Here is a 16,102-nt window from a genome sequence, read left to right as displayed (position 1 = left end):
ACCTGGCCGTATGGAGGAGTAGATGAAGGGACGGGCACCTAGTCGGGTCGGTCAGAGGAGTCGTTATCGTAGTGGTCGAGAAACTCGGGGCTAAGGCGGAAGGGGGCTCGGCACGGCGTAGCATAGGGTACGTGGTTGCTAACAAAATAGGTTTGGTGCAGGTGGAAGTGTAAACTGGGTACCCCCAGGTGCCAGGTGCCTTCAGGGCGGCATGGCCGTGCACCAAAACGCCGAAAACGGGGTTTGTATCGTGTGCCTCCAGGTGCCAGGTGTCCACGACCGCTCCACACGTATAGAGAAACACTTAAGAACGATTATCACGGACACTTTTCATGTACGATCGCGATGATAGTTGTGCTGGCGCAGCCATCTGGAGTTAAGTTTGGATCAGGACGCCTCCCAGTAATGGCGGACGCAAGAGCGCCGCCTATCGGCGAAGGGAGCACGGTCGTCCTTATCGGATCGGTCTATCGGTCCAGGCCATCCTGCTATAGCCCCTGATCAGTATTACATCTGCAAAACATGCATATATATGCTCCTCAGCAAGCCTTAATTATTTTGGCAAATTAAATATGCTTAGAAAGTGTGTTAGTAAAAAAAACAAGTACAAAAAGTTTTAATTAAAACAAAAGCCGCGTCGATGTTACACAATGCCTAGATGCAGCTGTGCCTATAACGTTGATGTTATAGGCACAGGACATTCCTATTGATTCGATTACTTGATGTTATTTTTGTGCAAAGTGAAAATATATCTCGGCAATTTCCCGTGTGTGGCGACGAATTTTTAATATATCTCGGCATTTTCCCATCTGTTATTTCAGGCGGTGTATGACTGACTATGCCGCGATTTAAAAAATATATATCTCGGCAATTTCCCGTATGTGGTGACACGTGAACGAAGCTATGCTCCTCTCCACATTATTGTGACGACGTATAAATTAAATATTTCATCGTGACGATTGTCATCAAATGGACGAATTTTTAATATATCTCGGCATTTTCCCGTCTGTTATTTCGGGCGGTGTATGACTGACCATGCCGCGATTTAAACAAAATATATCTCAATGGACTTGAAGTTACAGGCCTTTGAGAATTCATTTCGTTCTATAAAGGGCAACTTTCATCGGATTTTCTTCCCGTTTTTTTTCAACCGAGTCTAAAACTATGTTAGCAACTGTGAAAAATGAAATGATATATCGAATTTGATTTGAAATAAAACTGTGTGAGAGAGGAAGACACCACGGGCCTACAAAACAGGCCTCAAAGCTATGCGAGTTAATAAAATGGTGGATATTTGTTTATATGAAGCCTCTCCCAAAATGGGTGGAGCTATGGTTCCCAGAATGGGTGGAGCTTTGAGGTTTTGTCTTCTCTGCAAGAACAACAAGAAGAAGAAGAAGAACAAGAAGAAGAACAACAACAACAGCAGCAGAGGGCACTCTATGACCAGCGTCTGCGACGCGGCTAAAAAGACACTGACAAAGTTCAACAAGAAGAAGAAGACGTAAAATGTCATAGCCCCGCTGTGGTTTTAGTAATTTTGCTGTACGGAGTTAAACGCCATCAGTCGACCATCTTTGGTCGGATGACAAAACAAAATCTTCTTCATATGTATACTCTCGTGTATTGTGTCTGTGCCAAGTTCGAACAAAATCGGACCATGCATGTTCAATAAATGGTTGGGGACATGTTTAAGCAACAAAATGGCCGCCAGTCGGCCAAATTGGATCTGATCTCGAAAAACCAATGATGCACATAAATAAGCCATCATTCATTATCTGTGTGCCAAGTTTGAACAAGATCGGTAAATGCATTTTCGAGAAACGGTTGAGGACGTGTTCAATATCAGGTTGTTTTTTTACAACTAAAATGGCCGCCAGTCTACCAGTCGGCCATCTTTGATCAGATCGCAAAATAAAGTGAGGTGCCTGTGTATGTCATCATTTACTGTGCTTCTGCCAAGGTTGAACAAAATTGGACCATGCATGTCCAAGAAATTGTCGAGGATGGTCGAGGACGTGTCCAACATTGGGTTTTTTACAACTAAAATGGCCGTCAGTCGGCCATCTTTGATTGCATCGTGAAACAAAAAGATGTGCATATGTATACCGTCATGTATTGTCTTCGTACCAAGTATGAACAAAATTGGTCAATACATTTCCGAGATATGGTTGCGGACGGACGGATGAATGGATGAGACCCAGTCCATAAGACCCCGTTGCGGACTAAGTCCAACGAGGGCAATAATGATCATTTTAAAGCTTACATTAGAAATAAAACATAAAGGCAAAATGCACCAACCATGATGAGTGGTACAGACTTGCAACCACTGATAACATGCAAAATAATTAAAAGCAGAATAATAATCAGACATAATTAAATATCAAAATTAATGAGTGAAAAAAGGAAAATAAATAGAGGAAAGACTAAAATAATACAAAGAAAAAAATGAAGTCATAGCAGCAGCCATGTATGATAGAGATGATAGTAAATGAGCTCGGCAGTATTGAAGCACCAATATGTAAATTTGGTAGCAATATGAAAAGGCCAGTGGATGGGAGAGCGACAGATGTATACGAAAAGAGAGGTGTTTGTCTGTCTGTCTGTGTCGCCATTTTTCTTAGATATGGCTGAACGGATCTTTATCAAACTTGCAGAGGTTCATCAATGAGTGCTGCGGAGTGTTTTTGGCAAAAGAAATTACGTTTTTTTGCATTTTTAAAAATAAATCGCTTTATATAGTGCCTGAGCCTTTGTAGCTGATATGAAAAGTAATATTAGGTTATCCCCGATGTGTGTGTGTGTGTGTGTGTGTGTGTGTGTGTGTGTGTGTGTGTGTGTGTGTGTGTGTGTGTGTGTGTGTGTGTGTGTGTGTGTGTGTGTGTGTATGTGTAATATTATATTAAATAAAATTTTCCTTAGTGGGTGTAGGGAAGTATTTTAGGCATCTATAAAAAAATACTTGGTGGTTGAATTCATTGACCAGATATGCAAGTCCTCTTCAAATTTCAAGTCAATCGATGAAAATTGAGGATTTTAGAAATTCGGAAAAGGTGTTTGACCTTTGGCCTATGTTGACCTTGTGACCGATGTTGATCTCAAAAATAGTTGGTGGTTGAATTCAGTTAACTGATATGAAAATCCTATTCAAATTTCAAGTCAATCAGATGAAAATTGAGGAATTTAGAATTTTGAAGAGAGTGGTTGACCCTTAGCCTATGTTGACCTTTTGACCTTTTGACCTCAAAAATAAATAGGATTTTGTCGGACCACAAACTCTACCATTTGGTGAGGTTTCGTGAAGATCGGTTTAAAAATGTGACCTGTAGGCAAGTATAAGTGAGCGGACAGATAAACACACAAACAAGAAATACTGTATGTCATGCATAGCACGATACTTGCAAAATCCATAAAATAGGTGGTTGGCCTATGATGACCTCAAAAATAATTGGTGGTTGAATTCAGTGACCAGATATGCAAATACTCTTAAAATTTAAAGTCGATTGGATGAAAATTGAGGATTTTAGAAATTTGACAAAGTTGGTGATCTTTGGCCTATTTTGACCTATTGGCCTTTTGACCCCAAAAACAATAGGCTTCTTGCTTATGACCAACTCTAACATTTGGTGAAGTTTCATGAAGATCGGTTGAAAATTGTGACCTGTATGCGACTGACATACAGACAGACAAACAAACAGACAGACAAACAGACAGAATAACGCACAAGACCAACCAAAATACTTGAAAAATCTTCGATTTTGCAGGTAATAAAATTACACAGCAAAGCAAAATTAAATGATTGTATGAGGAAGGTACGGACAAAAGAAATCTTGTCGATAGCTCACCTCCATCTTGGAGACGGTGCTTCGACTCTGGAGTCGGAGAAGACTTGGAGTTGTCATCTGAGTTCAGGAAGAGGAAGAATTGAAAAGAAACTGGCATTATGGAAAAATATCATGAAATTCTCAGCTCATGATTGTCAAAGATTTGCACTTTTCCCGGCCAGTGAATATGACAAACAATACAAAGTATCATTCATGTATCTTTACGAACAACTTGCACATATAACGGACACAGAACACCAGGAACTCCACAAACATCACCACACCACCACCAGGAACTCCAAAAACATCATCATACATACAACCACCCAGAACTTCAAAAACATCACCATACCACCACCAGGAACTACAAAAACATCATCATACCACCACTACCACCACCAGGAACTCCAAAAACATCATCATACATACCACCACCAAAACATCACCATACCATCACCAGAAACTCCAAAAACATCACCATACATACAACCACCCAGAACTTCAAAAGCATCACCAAACCACCACCAAGAACTCCAAAACATAACCACACCACCACCAAGAACTCCAAAACATAACCACACCACCACCAAGAACTCCAAAACATCACCACACCACCACCAAGAACTCCAAAACATCACCAGACCACCACCAAGAACTCCAAAACATCACCAGACTACCACCAGAAACTCTAAAAACACCACCATACCACCACCAGAAACTCCAAAAACACCACCATATCACTGCCAGAAACTCCAAAAACATCAACATACCACCATCAAGAACTCGAAAAACATCACCATACGACGACCAAGAACTCCAAAACATCACCACACCACCACCAAGAACTCCAAAACATCACCATACCACCACCAGAAACTCCAAAAACACCACCATATCACTGCCAGAAACTCCAAAAACATCAACATACCACCATCAAGAACTCGAAAAACATCACCATACGACGACCAAGAACTCCAAAACATCACCAGACCACCACCAGAACTCCAAAACATCACCAGACCACCACCAGAACTCTAAAAACCTCCCCAATACCACCGCCAGAAACTCCAAAAACATCACCATATCACCGCCAGAACTCCAAAACATCACCAGACCACCACCAGAACTCTAAAAACATCACCATATCACCAAGAACTCCAAAAACATCGTCGTTATCGACTCCTTTCTGCACTGGCCCTGCAGCGTCGTTATCGACTCCTTTCTGCACCGGTCCTGGAACGTCGTTATCGACTCCTTTCTGCACCGGTCCTGGAACGTCGTTATCGACTCCTTTCTGCACCGGTCCTGGAACGTCGTTATCGACTCCTTTCTGCACCGGTCCTGGAACGTCGTTATCGACTCCTTTCTGCACCGGTCCTGGAACATCGTTATCGACTCCTTTCTGCACCGGTCCTGGAACGTCGTTATCGACTCCTTTCTGCACCGGTCCTGGAACGTCGTTATCGACTCCTTTCTGCACCGGTCCTGGAACGTCGTTATCGACTCCTTTCTGCACCGGTCCTGGAACGTCGTTATCGACTCCTTTCTGCACCGGTCCTGGAACGTCGTTATCGACTCCTTTCTGCACCGGTCCTGGAGGGTCGTTATCGACTCCTTTCTGCACCGGTCCTGGAGGGTCGTTATCGACTCCTTTCTGCACCGGTCCTGGAACGTCGTTATCGACTCCTTTCTGCACCGGTCCTGGAACGTCGTTATCGACTCCTTTCTGCACCGGTCCTGGAACGTCGTTATCGACTCCTTTCTGCACCGGTCCTGGAGGGTCGTTATCGACTCCTTTCTGCACCGGTCCTGGAACGTCGTTATCGACTCCTTTCTGCACCGGTCCTGGAACGTCGTTATCGACTCCTTTCTGCACCGGTCCTGGAACATCATTATCGACTTCTTTCTGCACTGGCTCTGCAGCGTCATTATCGACTCCTTTCTGCACCGGTCCTGGAACATCGTTATCGACTCCTTTCTGCACCGGTCCTGGAGCATTGTTATCGACTCCTTTCTGCACCGGTCCTTGAACATCATTAGCGACTCCTTTCTGCACCGATCATGGAGCATCGTTGTCGACTCCTTTCTGCACCGATCGTGGAGCATCGTTATCGACTCCTTTCTGCACCGGTCCTGGAACATCGTTATCGACTCCTTTCTGCACCGATCGTGGAGCATCATTATCGACTCCTTTCTGCACCGGTCCTGGAACATCGTTATCGACTCCTTTCTGCACCGATCATGGAGCATCGTTGTCGACTCCTTTCTGCACCGATCGTGGAGCATCGTTATCGACTCCTTTCTGCACCGGTCCTGGAACATCGTTATCGACTCCTTTCTGCACCGATCGTGGAGCATCATTATCGACTCCTTTCTGCACCGGTCCTGGAACATCGTTATCGACTCCTTTCTGCACCGATCATGGAGCATCGTTGTCGACTCCTTTCTGCACCGATCGTGGAGCATCGTTATCGACTCCTTTCTGCACCGGTCCTGGAACATCGTTGTCGACTCCTTTCTGCACCGATCGTGGAGCATCGTTATTGACTCCTTTCTGCACCGATCGTGGAACATCATTATCGAATCCTTTCTGCACCGGTCCTGGAACATCATTATCGAATCCTTTCTGCACCGGTCGTGGAGCATCGTTAACGAATCCTTTCTGCGCCTGTCGTGGAGCATCGTTGTCGACTCCTTTCTGCACCGGTCGTGGAGCATCGTTATCGAATCCTTTCTGCACCGGTCCTGGAACATCGTTGTTGACTCCTTTCTGCACCGGTCCTGGAACATCATTATCGAATCCTTTCTGCACCGATCGTGGAGCATCGTTGTCGATTCCTTTCTGCACCGGTCCTGGAACATCCTTATCGACTCCTTTCTGCACCGATCGTGGAGCATCGTTATCGAATCCTTTCTGCACCGGTCGTGGAGCATCGTTAACGAATCCTTTCTGCACCAGTCGTGGAGCATCGTTATCGAATCCTTTCTGCACCGGTCATGGAGCATCGTTAACGAATCCTTTCTGCACCGGTCGTGGAGCATCGTTGTTGACTCCTTTCTGCACCGGTCCTGGAACATCATTATCGAATCCTTTCTGCACCGATCGTGGAGCATCGTTGTCGATTCCTTTCTGCACCGGTCGTGGAGCATCGTTATCGAAGCCTTTCTGCACCGGTCCTGGAACATCGTTATCGACTCCTTTCTGCACCGATCGTGGAGCATCGTTATCGAATCCTTTCTGCACCGGTCGTGGAGCATCGTTATCGACTCCTTTCTGCACCGATCGTGGAGCATCCTTATCGAATCCTTTCTGCACCGGTCGTGGAGCATCGTTATCGAATCCTTTCTGCACCGGTCGTGGAGCATCGTTATCGACTCTTCTGCACCGGTCGTGGAGCATCGTTGTCCACTCATTTCTGCACCGGTCCTTGAACATCATTATCGACTCCTTTCTGCACCGGTCGTGGAGCATCGTTTGCGACTCCTTTCTGCACCGGTCCTGGAACATCATTATCGAATCCTTTCTGCACTGATTGTGGAGCATCGTTGTCGATTCCTTTCTGCACCAGTCCTGGAACATCGTTATCGAATCCTTTCTGCACCGATCGTGGAGCATCGTTGTCGATTCCTTTCTGCACCGGTCCTGGAACGTCGTTATCGACTCCTTTCTGCACCGGTCCTGTAACATCGTTGTCGACTCCTTTCTGCAAAAGTCCTGGAACATCGTTATCGACTCCTTTCTGCACCGATCGTGGAGCATCGTTGTCGAATCCTTTCTGCACCGGTCCTGGAACATCGTTATCGACTCCTTTCTGCACCGATCGTGGAGCATCGTTATCGAATCCTTTCTGCAACGGTCGTGGAGCATCGTTATCGACTCCTTTCTGCACCGGTCCTGGAACATCGTTGTCGACTCATTTCTGCACCGGTCGTGGAGCATCGTTATCGACTCATTTCTGCACCGGTCGTGGAGCATCGTTGTCCACTCATTTCTGCACCGGTCCTTGAACATCATTATCGACTCCTTTCTGCACCGATTGTGGAGCATCGTCGTCGACTCCTTTCTGCACCGGTCGTGGAGCATCGTTGTCGACTCCTTTCTGCACCGGTCCTGGAACATCTTTATCGAATCCTTTCTGCACCGATTGTTGAGCATCGTTGTCGATTCCTTTCTGCACCAGTCCTGGAACATCGTTATCGAATCCTTTCTGCACCGATCGTGGAGCATCGTTGTCGATTCCTTTCTGCACCGGTCCTGGAACGTCGTTATCGACTCCTTTCTGCACCGGTCCTGGAACATCGTTGTCGACTCCTTTCTGCAAAAGTCCTGGAACATCGTTATCGACTCCTTTCTGCACCGATCGTGGAGCATCGTTGTCGAATCCTTTCTGCACCGGTCCTGGAACATCGTTATCGACTCCTTTCTGCACCGATCGTGGAGCATCGTTGTCGAATCCTTTCTGCACCGGTCGTGGAGCATCGTTATCGACTCCTTTCTGCACCGGTCCTGGAACATCGTTGTCGACTCATTTCTGCACCGATCGTGGAGCATCGTTATCGACTCCTTTCTGCACCGGTCCTGGAACATCGTTATCGAATCCTTTCTGCACCGATTGTGGAGCATCGTTATCGATTCCTTTCTGCACCGGTCCTGGAACATCGTTGTCGACTCATTTCTGCACTGGTCGTGGAGCATCATTATCGACTCCTTTCTGCACCGATCGTGGAGCATCGTTGTCGACTCCTTTCTGCACCGATCGTGGAGCATCGTTATCGACTCCTTTCTGCACCGGTCGTGGAGCATCGTTGTCGACTCATTTCTGCACTTGTCCTTGAACAGCATTATCGACTCCTTTCTGCACCGATCATGGAGCATCGTTGTCGACTCCTTTCTGCACCGGTCCTGGAACATCATTGTCGACTCATTTCTGCACCTGTCCTTGAACAGCATTATCGACTCCTTTCTGCACCGATCGTGGAGCATCGTTGTCGACTCCTTTCTGCACCGATCGTGGAGCATCGTTGTCGAATCCTTTCTGCACCGGTCGTGGAGCATCGTTGTCGACTCCTTTCTGCACCGGTCGTGGAGCATCGTTATCGACTCCTTTCTGCACCGGTCATGGAGCATCGTTGTCGAGTCCTTTCTGCACCGGTCGTGGAGCAGTGTTGTCGACTCCTTTCTGCACCGGTCCTGGAACATCGTTATCGACTCCTTTCTGCACCGATCGTGGAGCATCGTTGTCGAATCCTTTCTGCACTGCTCCTGGAGCATCGTTGTCGACTCCTTTCTGCACCGGTCCTGGAACATCGTTGTCGAATCCTTTCTGCACCGGTCGTGGAGCATCGTTGTCGACTCCTTTCTGCACCGATCGTGGAGCATCGTTGTCGACTCCTTTCTGCACCGGTCGTGGAGCATCGTTATCGACTCCTTTCTGCACCGGTCCTGGAACATCGTTATCGACTCCTTTCTGCACCGATCGTGGAGCATCGTTGTCGAATCCTTTCTGCACTGCTCCTGGAGCATCGTTGTCGACTCCTTTCTGCACCGGTCCTGGAACATCGTTGTCGAATCCTTTCTGCACCGGTCGTGGAGCATCGTTGTCGACTCCTTTCTGCACTGCTCCTGGAATGCGCAGGTGCATGTTGCCCACTGGTTGGAGGAAAATCTGCGTGGAATAATCCTTCATGTCCTTGTAAATCCACACTTTGTCGTGATGCCTTCTTTCGGCTCTTTTTGAATCTTGGCTCCAAGTGTGCACAATGACTACCGTTCTGTTACCGGGGGTTCTTGAGTGCAGGAGCGGCCCTGAAAATTGGCATCTCTGTCCCTCTTCCTCTCCCCCTTCACTTCTCAATCTCTCTCACACGTTCACTCCAACGGTTACCCCTTCCCCACTTCCCTCGTTTTTCATTTAAGTTTTATGTATGAAGACTATTGCTGGCTGAGAAACTCGAGTAAGGAATTCAAGATTTGTTGTTCTACCTTGGAGAGAGTCTAAATAATTAAACGACGTGTCCGCTGATCCTTCGCTTACATTGAATAATTTCCTCCTGAATCCTGAATCCACTCACACATGAGTGGATGAGTGGCAAAAGGGTGCGGAGGGGGGTCAATAAGAGTATAAGAGGACAGGGATGGGTATGGGGGAAACCCATGAGCTAACAATGGGCAGCACCCTTGAAAGACTGGACGGTGGGACACGAGATGACAGATACAGCGACTCAGTTCAACAGACAACACAACAGAGGGATGAAGGAATGGAGGTGAGCATTCAGCTTGGAATTTTGGAGGGTAACCAGGTGAGGGATTCTGGAAGAAAGCGGGCAACCTGGGTGGACGAGGGAGGATGGGGAGATGAGAGAGCAGGTGTGATGCAAAAAGTGACACAATATAAAACTGAGAGTTCACCAGTCTATCTGGAATAGACAAAAAACAGACTTGGGACATGGCTTCCTGCCAAGATATACCAATAACACAGAGAGACTTTTGCTTTGCTCGATCACCTCAAAATCTCCTCGGATGAAGGCCTGAGCATACTATACTGAGCTATCAGTGTCTGACAATTGATTCAGATCTGCAGAGAATACTCAGGCATTGATTGACCAGCCTCAGATGGTAATTTGGAGATTTGGTTCACCCAAGTCAGGTTGTGAGGCCAAGGTGCTCCAGTGACTACCTCTTCTAGGCGATAGCCAAAAATGTAAACTCGGGAGTATGAAAGCAGATCCTTGTGGAAGGACAGAATGAGAGCATGGAATTTTCCTGCATTGAAAGACATGCTTCAGGTACCTGATTAATGACTTGTTTATTCCAGATGTACATCGATGGTTGTGGCAGCAGTCTGATTTTTGGATATTTTGATCAGATGTTTGGTGTGTTGATCTGCATCAATTGGTGCTAGAGATGTCAACAAGTCACTTTAGCCAAGTCTCAAGTCAAGTCTCAAGTCTTTGAGGGCAAGTCTCAAGTTTTTGAAGGCAAGTCTCAAGTCAAGTCTCAAGTCTTTGATAGCAAGTCTCAAGTCTTTGAGGGCAAGTCTCAAGTTTTTGAAGGCAAGTCTCAAGTCAAGTCTCAAGTCTTTGATAGCAAGTCTCAAGTCTTTGAGGGCAAGTCTCAAGTTTTTGAAGGCAAGTCTCAAGTCAAGTCTCAAGTCTTTGATAGCAAGTCTCAAGTCTTTGAGGGCAAGTCTCAAGCCAAGTTCCAAGTATTTTAGGGCAAGTCTAAAGTCATTGAGGGCAAGTGTCAAGTGAAGTCCCAGCTTTTGAGGACAAGTGCTCAAGTCAAGTCTCAAGTCTTTGAGGACAAGTCTCAAGTGAAGTCGCAAGTCTTTGAAGGCAAATGTCAAGTCAAGTCTCAAGTTTTTGAAGGCAAGTCTCAAGTCAAGTCTCAAGTCTTTGATAGCAAGTCTCAAGTCTTTGAGGGCAAGTCTCAAGCCAAGTTCCAAGTATTTTAGGGCAAGTCTAAAGTCATTGAGGGCAAGTGTCAAGTGAAGTCCCAGGTTTTTGAGGACAAGTGCTCAAGTCAAGTCTCAAGTCTTTGAGGACAAGTCTCAAGTGAAGTCGCAAGTCTTTGAAGGCAAGTGTCAAGTCAAGTCTCAAGTCTTTGAGGGCAAGTCTCAAGTCAAGTCTCAAGTCTTTGAGGGCAAGTGCTCAAGTCAAGTCTCAAGTTTTTGAGGACAAGTCTCAAGTCAAGTCTCAAGTCTTTGAGGGTAAGTGCTCAAGTCAAGTCTCAAGTTTTTGAGGACATGTCTCAAGTCAAGTCTCAAGTCTTTGAGGGCAAGTCTCAAGTTTTTGAAGGCAAGTCTCAAGTCAAGTCTCAAGTCTTTGATGGCAAGTCTCAAGTCTTTGAGGGCAAGTGTCAAGTCAAGTTTCAAGTCTTTGAGGGCAAGTCTCAAGTCAAGTCCCAAGTTTTTGAGGGCAAGTGCTCAAGTCAAGTCTCAAGTCTTTGAGGACGAGTCTCAAGTGAAGTCACAAGTCTTTGAAGGTAAGTCTCAAGTCAATTCTCAAGTCTTTGAGAATAGGTCTGAAGTCTTTGAACGCAAGTCTCAGGTCAAGTCTCAAGTCTTTGAGGGCAAGTCTCAAGTCTTTGAGGGCAAGTCTCAAGTATTTGAGAGCAAGTCTCAAGTCAAGTCCCAAGTCTTTGAGGGCAAGTGCTCAATGCAAGTCTCAAGTCTTTGAGGGCAAGTCTCAAGTTTTTGAAGGCAAGTCTCAAGTCAAGTCTCAAGTATTTTATGGCTAGTCTCAAGTCTTTAAGGGCACGTCTCAAGTCAACTCTCAGGTCTTTGAGGGCAAGTCTCAAGTTTTTGAAGGCAAGTCTCAAGTCAAGTCTCAAGTCTTTGATGGCAAGTCTCAAGTCTTTGAGGGCAAGTGTCAAGTCAAGTTTCAAGTCTTTGAGGGCAAGTCTCAAGTCAAGTCCCAAGTTTTTGAGGGCAAGTGCTCAAGTCAAGTCTCAAGTCTTTGAGGACAAGTCTCAAGTGAAGTCACAAGTCTTTGAAGGTAAGTCTCAAGTCAATTCTCAAGTCTTTGAGAATAGGTCTGAAGTCTTTGAACGCAAGTCTCAAGTCAAGTCTCAAGTCTTTGAGGGCAAGTCTCAAGTATTTGAGGGCAAGTCTCAAGTCAAGTCCCAAGTCTTTGAGGGCAAGTGCTCAATGCAAGTCTCAAGTCTTTGAGGGCAAGTGCTCAAGTCAAGTCTCAAGTCACCGCAGTATTACTTCAACTTGTGTAAAGTCCCAGATTTACTAACGAACCTTGGAGTCTCATTGCTATCAAGGAATTAAAAGACAGGGCTTCATTTATTGCAATGTATGTTCTGCAAAGCTGTAAAACTCAAGTTTTTATTGATCAACTTCATACATTGGACATATTTTGTTTTGTTTCCAGAAAAAACCTCTTTTTGTCCATTTGCCTCGCTTGGTTTGTTCCATTTTTGTTTATAGTGTCTTGTTTCCCTCTTCACTGTTTACTTGAGAAATAAACCCTTTGAAATGTAAGAAAAAGTGCTTCAACGATCTGTTTCCATGTCCGTGAGCCGCCATTATTCTGGCCCAATTGAAGCTCCTTGGAGAACAGTAAAGTTAGAATTAATTAAATGAACGCAGTACAATAACTAATACAAGATTGTTCGGTCCATATACTGAGTCTAACTTGGCGCTGAAGTTCCTGGTTTCACGGGAGCTTCGGATGTGACAATATGTACATGAGACTAGTCAGTAACGTCAGTTTATGTTTAAATGGTCTAGACGTAGAACCAAAACATTCAATGTGGAATGAGAAAGGAGATTTAGTAACTTACTCGCATACTTATTATGTAATGTAAGATCAGGAAGGAAGGTGTCGAATCAGGAAGGACTGGATGTGAGGGAATTAGGAACGGGACAGGAAATTAGGGAATCAGGAAGGGCCGGACATGAGGGAATTAGGAAGGGGCGGTACAAGCAGGAATAAGGAAGGGGGCGGGATGTTAGGGAATCAGGAAGCGGGTGGGACGTTAGGGAATCGGGAAGCAGGCAAGACGTTGGGGAATTAGGGATGGGGCGGGATGTTGGGGAATCAGGAAGCAGGCGAGACGTTGGGGATTTAGGAATGGGGTGGGACGTTAGGGAATCAGGAAGCGGGTGGGACGTTAGGGAATCAGGAAGCAGGCAAGACGTTGGGGAATTAGGGATGGGGCGGGACGTTGGGGAATCAGGAAGCAGGCGAGACGTTGGGGATTTAGGAATGGGGCGGGATGTTGGCGAATCAGGAAGCAGGCGAGACATTGGGGATTTAGGAATGGGGCGGGACGTTAGGGAATCAGGAAGCAGGCGAGACGTTGGGGAATTAGGAATGGGGCGGGATGTTGGCGAATCAGGAAGGGGGCGAGACGTTGGGGAATTAGGAATGGGGCGGGACGTTAGGGAATGAGGAAGCAGGCGAGACGTTGGGGAATTAGGAATGGGGCGGGACGTTAGGGAATGAGGAAGCAGGCGAGACGTTGGGGAATTAGGAATGGGGCGGGACGTTAGGGAATCAGGAAGCAGGCGAGACGTTGGGGAATTAGGAAGCAGGCGAGACGTTGGGGAATTAGGAATGGGGCGGGACGTTAGGGAATCAGGAAGCAGGCGAGACGTTGGGGAATGAGGAAGCAGGCGAGACGTTGGGGAATTAGGAATGGGGCGGGACGTTAGGGAATCAGGAAGCAGGCGAGACGTTGGGGAATCAGGAAGCAGGCGAGACGTTGGGGAATTAGGAAGCAGGCGAGACGTTGGGGAATTAGTAATGGGGCGAATGTTGGGGAATCAGGAAGCAGGCGAGACGTTGGGGAATTAGGAATGGGGCGGGACGTTAGGGAATCAGGAAGCAGGCGAGACGTTGGGGAATTAGGAAGCAGGCGAGACGTTAGGGAATCAGGAAGCAGGCGAGACGTTAGGGAATCAGGAAGCAGGCGAGACGTTGGGGAATTAGGAAGGGGGCGAGACGTTGGGGAATTAGTAATGGGGCGGGACGTTAGAGAATGAGGAAGCAGGCGAGACGTTAGGGAATCAGGAAGCAGGCGAGACGTTGGGGAATCAGGAATGGGGCGGGATGTTGGGGAATCAGGAAGCAGGCGAGACGTTTGGGAATTAGGAATGGGGCGGGATGTTGGGGAATCAGGAATGGGGCGGGATGTTGGGGAATCAGGAAGCAGGCGAGACGTTTGGGAATTAGGAATGGGGCGGGATGTTGGGGAATCAGGAAGGAGGCGAGACTAAATCATCACAGGATCATTTTATCGGGTGAGGATGTGCATGGGGCCAAGTATCCCTGATTCGACATGAATATCGATGACAGGATCATTGGTGTATACCAGGAATATAGGGTCAGTCCTAAAATGTTGCCTTATGAGGTACCAAGCTCAAGAGCGAAATCACAAGACAGAATTCCACAAAGAGCAACCTGTTGTTTCTGCTTGCAGAGAAAACCTGACAGTCATTTCTTGAGGGGGCCCTACATACCATCAGCATACACCTGAGAATGCTAGTCTGTATGCCAAGACGGTATTGAAAGCTGGAGGGATGTCCAGAGAAATAGATGCACACGATCTCTCATTTAATATTGAGTGCACCCATCCGTTGTTGGGTTAAAATAACCTAAATAGCTGGAGCGACTGACTCAACACACTGCCAGGTGTATCATTCAGCTTTCTGCTGCACCAATGGGGAGGTCATTTCAAATGTGTTTGTCAGGTCGAAACAATATTGAATTGTTAATGAATGCAGTCCCATGAATGAAGTCTTTGATACAAGAAGATCTGCAAAAAAGAAAATAAGCAAATATCATGAAAACTACAGGATAACGCAGTGTCCGAGTATGCATCATTGTTACAAATGACTTATCCACTGCAAACAATGATTTTATACATTGTGGAATATACACAAAGAATTAAGTTAAGCACCCCCCCCGTTTTTTTACAACCTCGCACATTACAAGTTTGTTGTCGTCAAAACAGTGTAATATACCCATGTTATTGCTATATTTTCTGGAGAAGTGATATTATGGTCACATAAAAACATAACAATCATGCCGTTTTCAATATTTTATTCTGAATAATTTAAGGTGAAATTTTTGGGAATTTTAGGCATATTTTCACCTCAATTTAAGTATGGAGCTATAGGTCCATCACGGACAGTGTGGATGACGTTTATGTTTTCTAACGTACAGTCATTGTTCTGAGAAGACCTCTAGCGATCTTTGCGTCAATAACGTGTGTAGGACCCACGTGATCGGATCACTGACTCAACCAATCACTTTTTTTCACTTTGATCACTCAATTTCATCAATGGATAATTGCTAATGTCATACCAATCATTATTTGATCTCACATACCTTAGAATATATGCCAATGTATACATATACACAAAGAATATATATTAGGGGGTGCTTACCTTAATTCGTTGTGTAGGGGTGCTTAACTTAATTCTTTGTGTATATATAATAGTTACCTAGACAAGTTGAAAAGGTATACTTACAATCTATAATGAGACTAAGAAACTGGTGAAAGGTCTTTCATTAACTTTTCAGGTTTTTTGAAATAAAACGTTTTTCCCCTGGTTTTCCCCAGGAAAAAATACTTTAAAGATTCAAAGGGGGGATGGGGGGGTGGGGGCGGGGTGGGGCAGACGACGTGTATTTTAACAAAATATTTCACAGGACGTTGGGGACACTTTTAAGCAACGAAATGTCCGCCTGTCGGCCATCTTGGATCTGATCTCGCAAAGAAATGACATCACCATCATATATCGTATTTGTGCCAAGTTTGA

At 45.9% G+C, this 16,102-nt stretch overlaps 1 protein-coding gene across 1 annotated transcript in view; it reads right to left on the bottom strand.

Moving 5' to 3' along the window:
- The window catches only part of LOC137429047 (SPARC-related modular calcium-binding protein 1), a gene marked incomplete in the record, with an annotated part of 356,175 nt that overhangs the window by 132,936 nt on the left and 207,137 nt on the right, over positions 1–16,102 (bottom strand). The window contains 1 exon segment of the mRNA XM_078781008.1: positions 3,846–3,902. Within this exon segment, the coding sequence (XP_078637134.1) occupies positions 3,846–3,902 (57 nt within the window).

Source organism: Myxine glutinosa, chromosome 6 (genome assembly GCF_964187855.1).
Source record: "Myxine glutinosa chromosome 6, kmMyxGlut1.1, whole genome shotgun sequence".
Classification (NCBI taxonomy): Eukaryota; Metazoa; Chordata; class Myxini; order Myxiniformes; family Myxinidae; genus Myxine; species Myxine glutinosa.
Note: the sequence above shows the minus strand (reverse complement) of the source record. Positions and strands in the feature narration are given on the sequence as shown.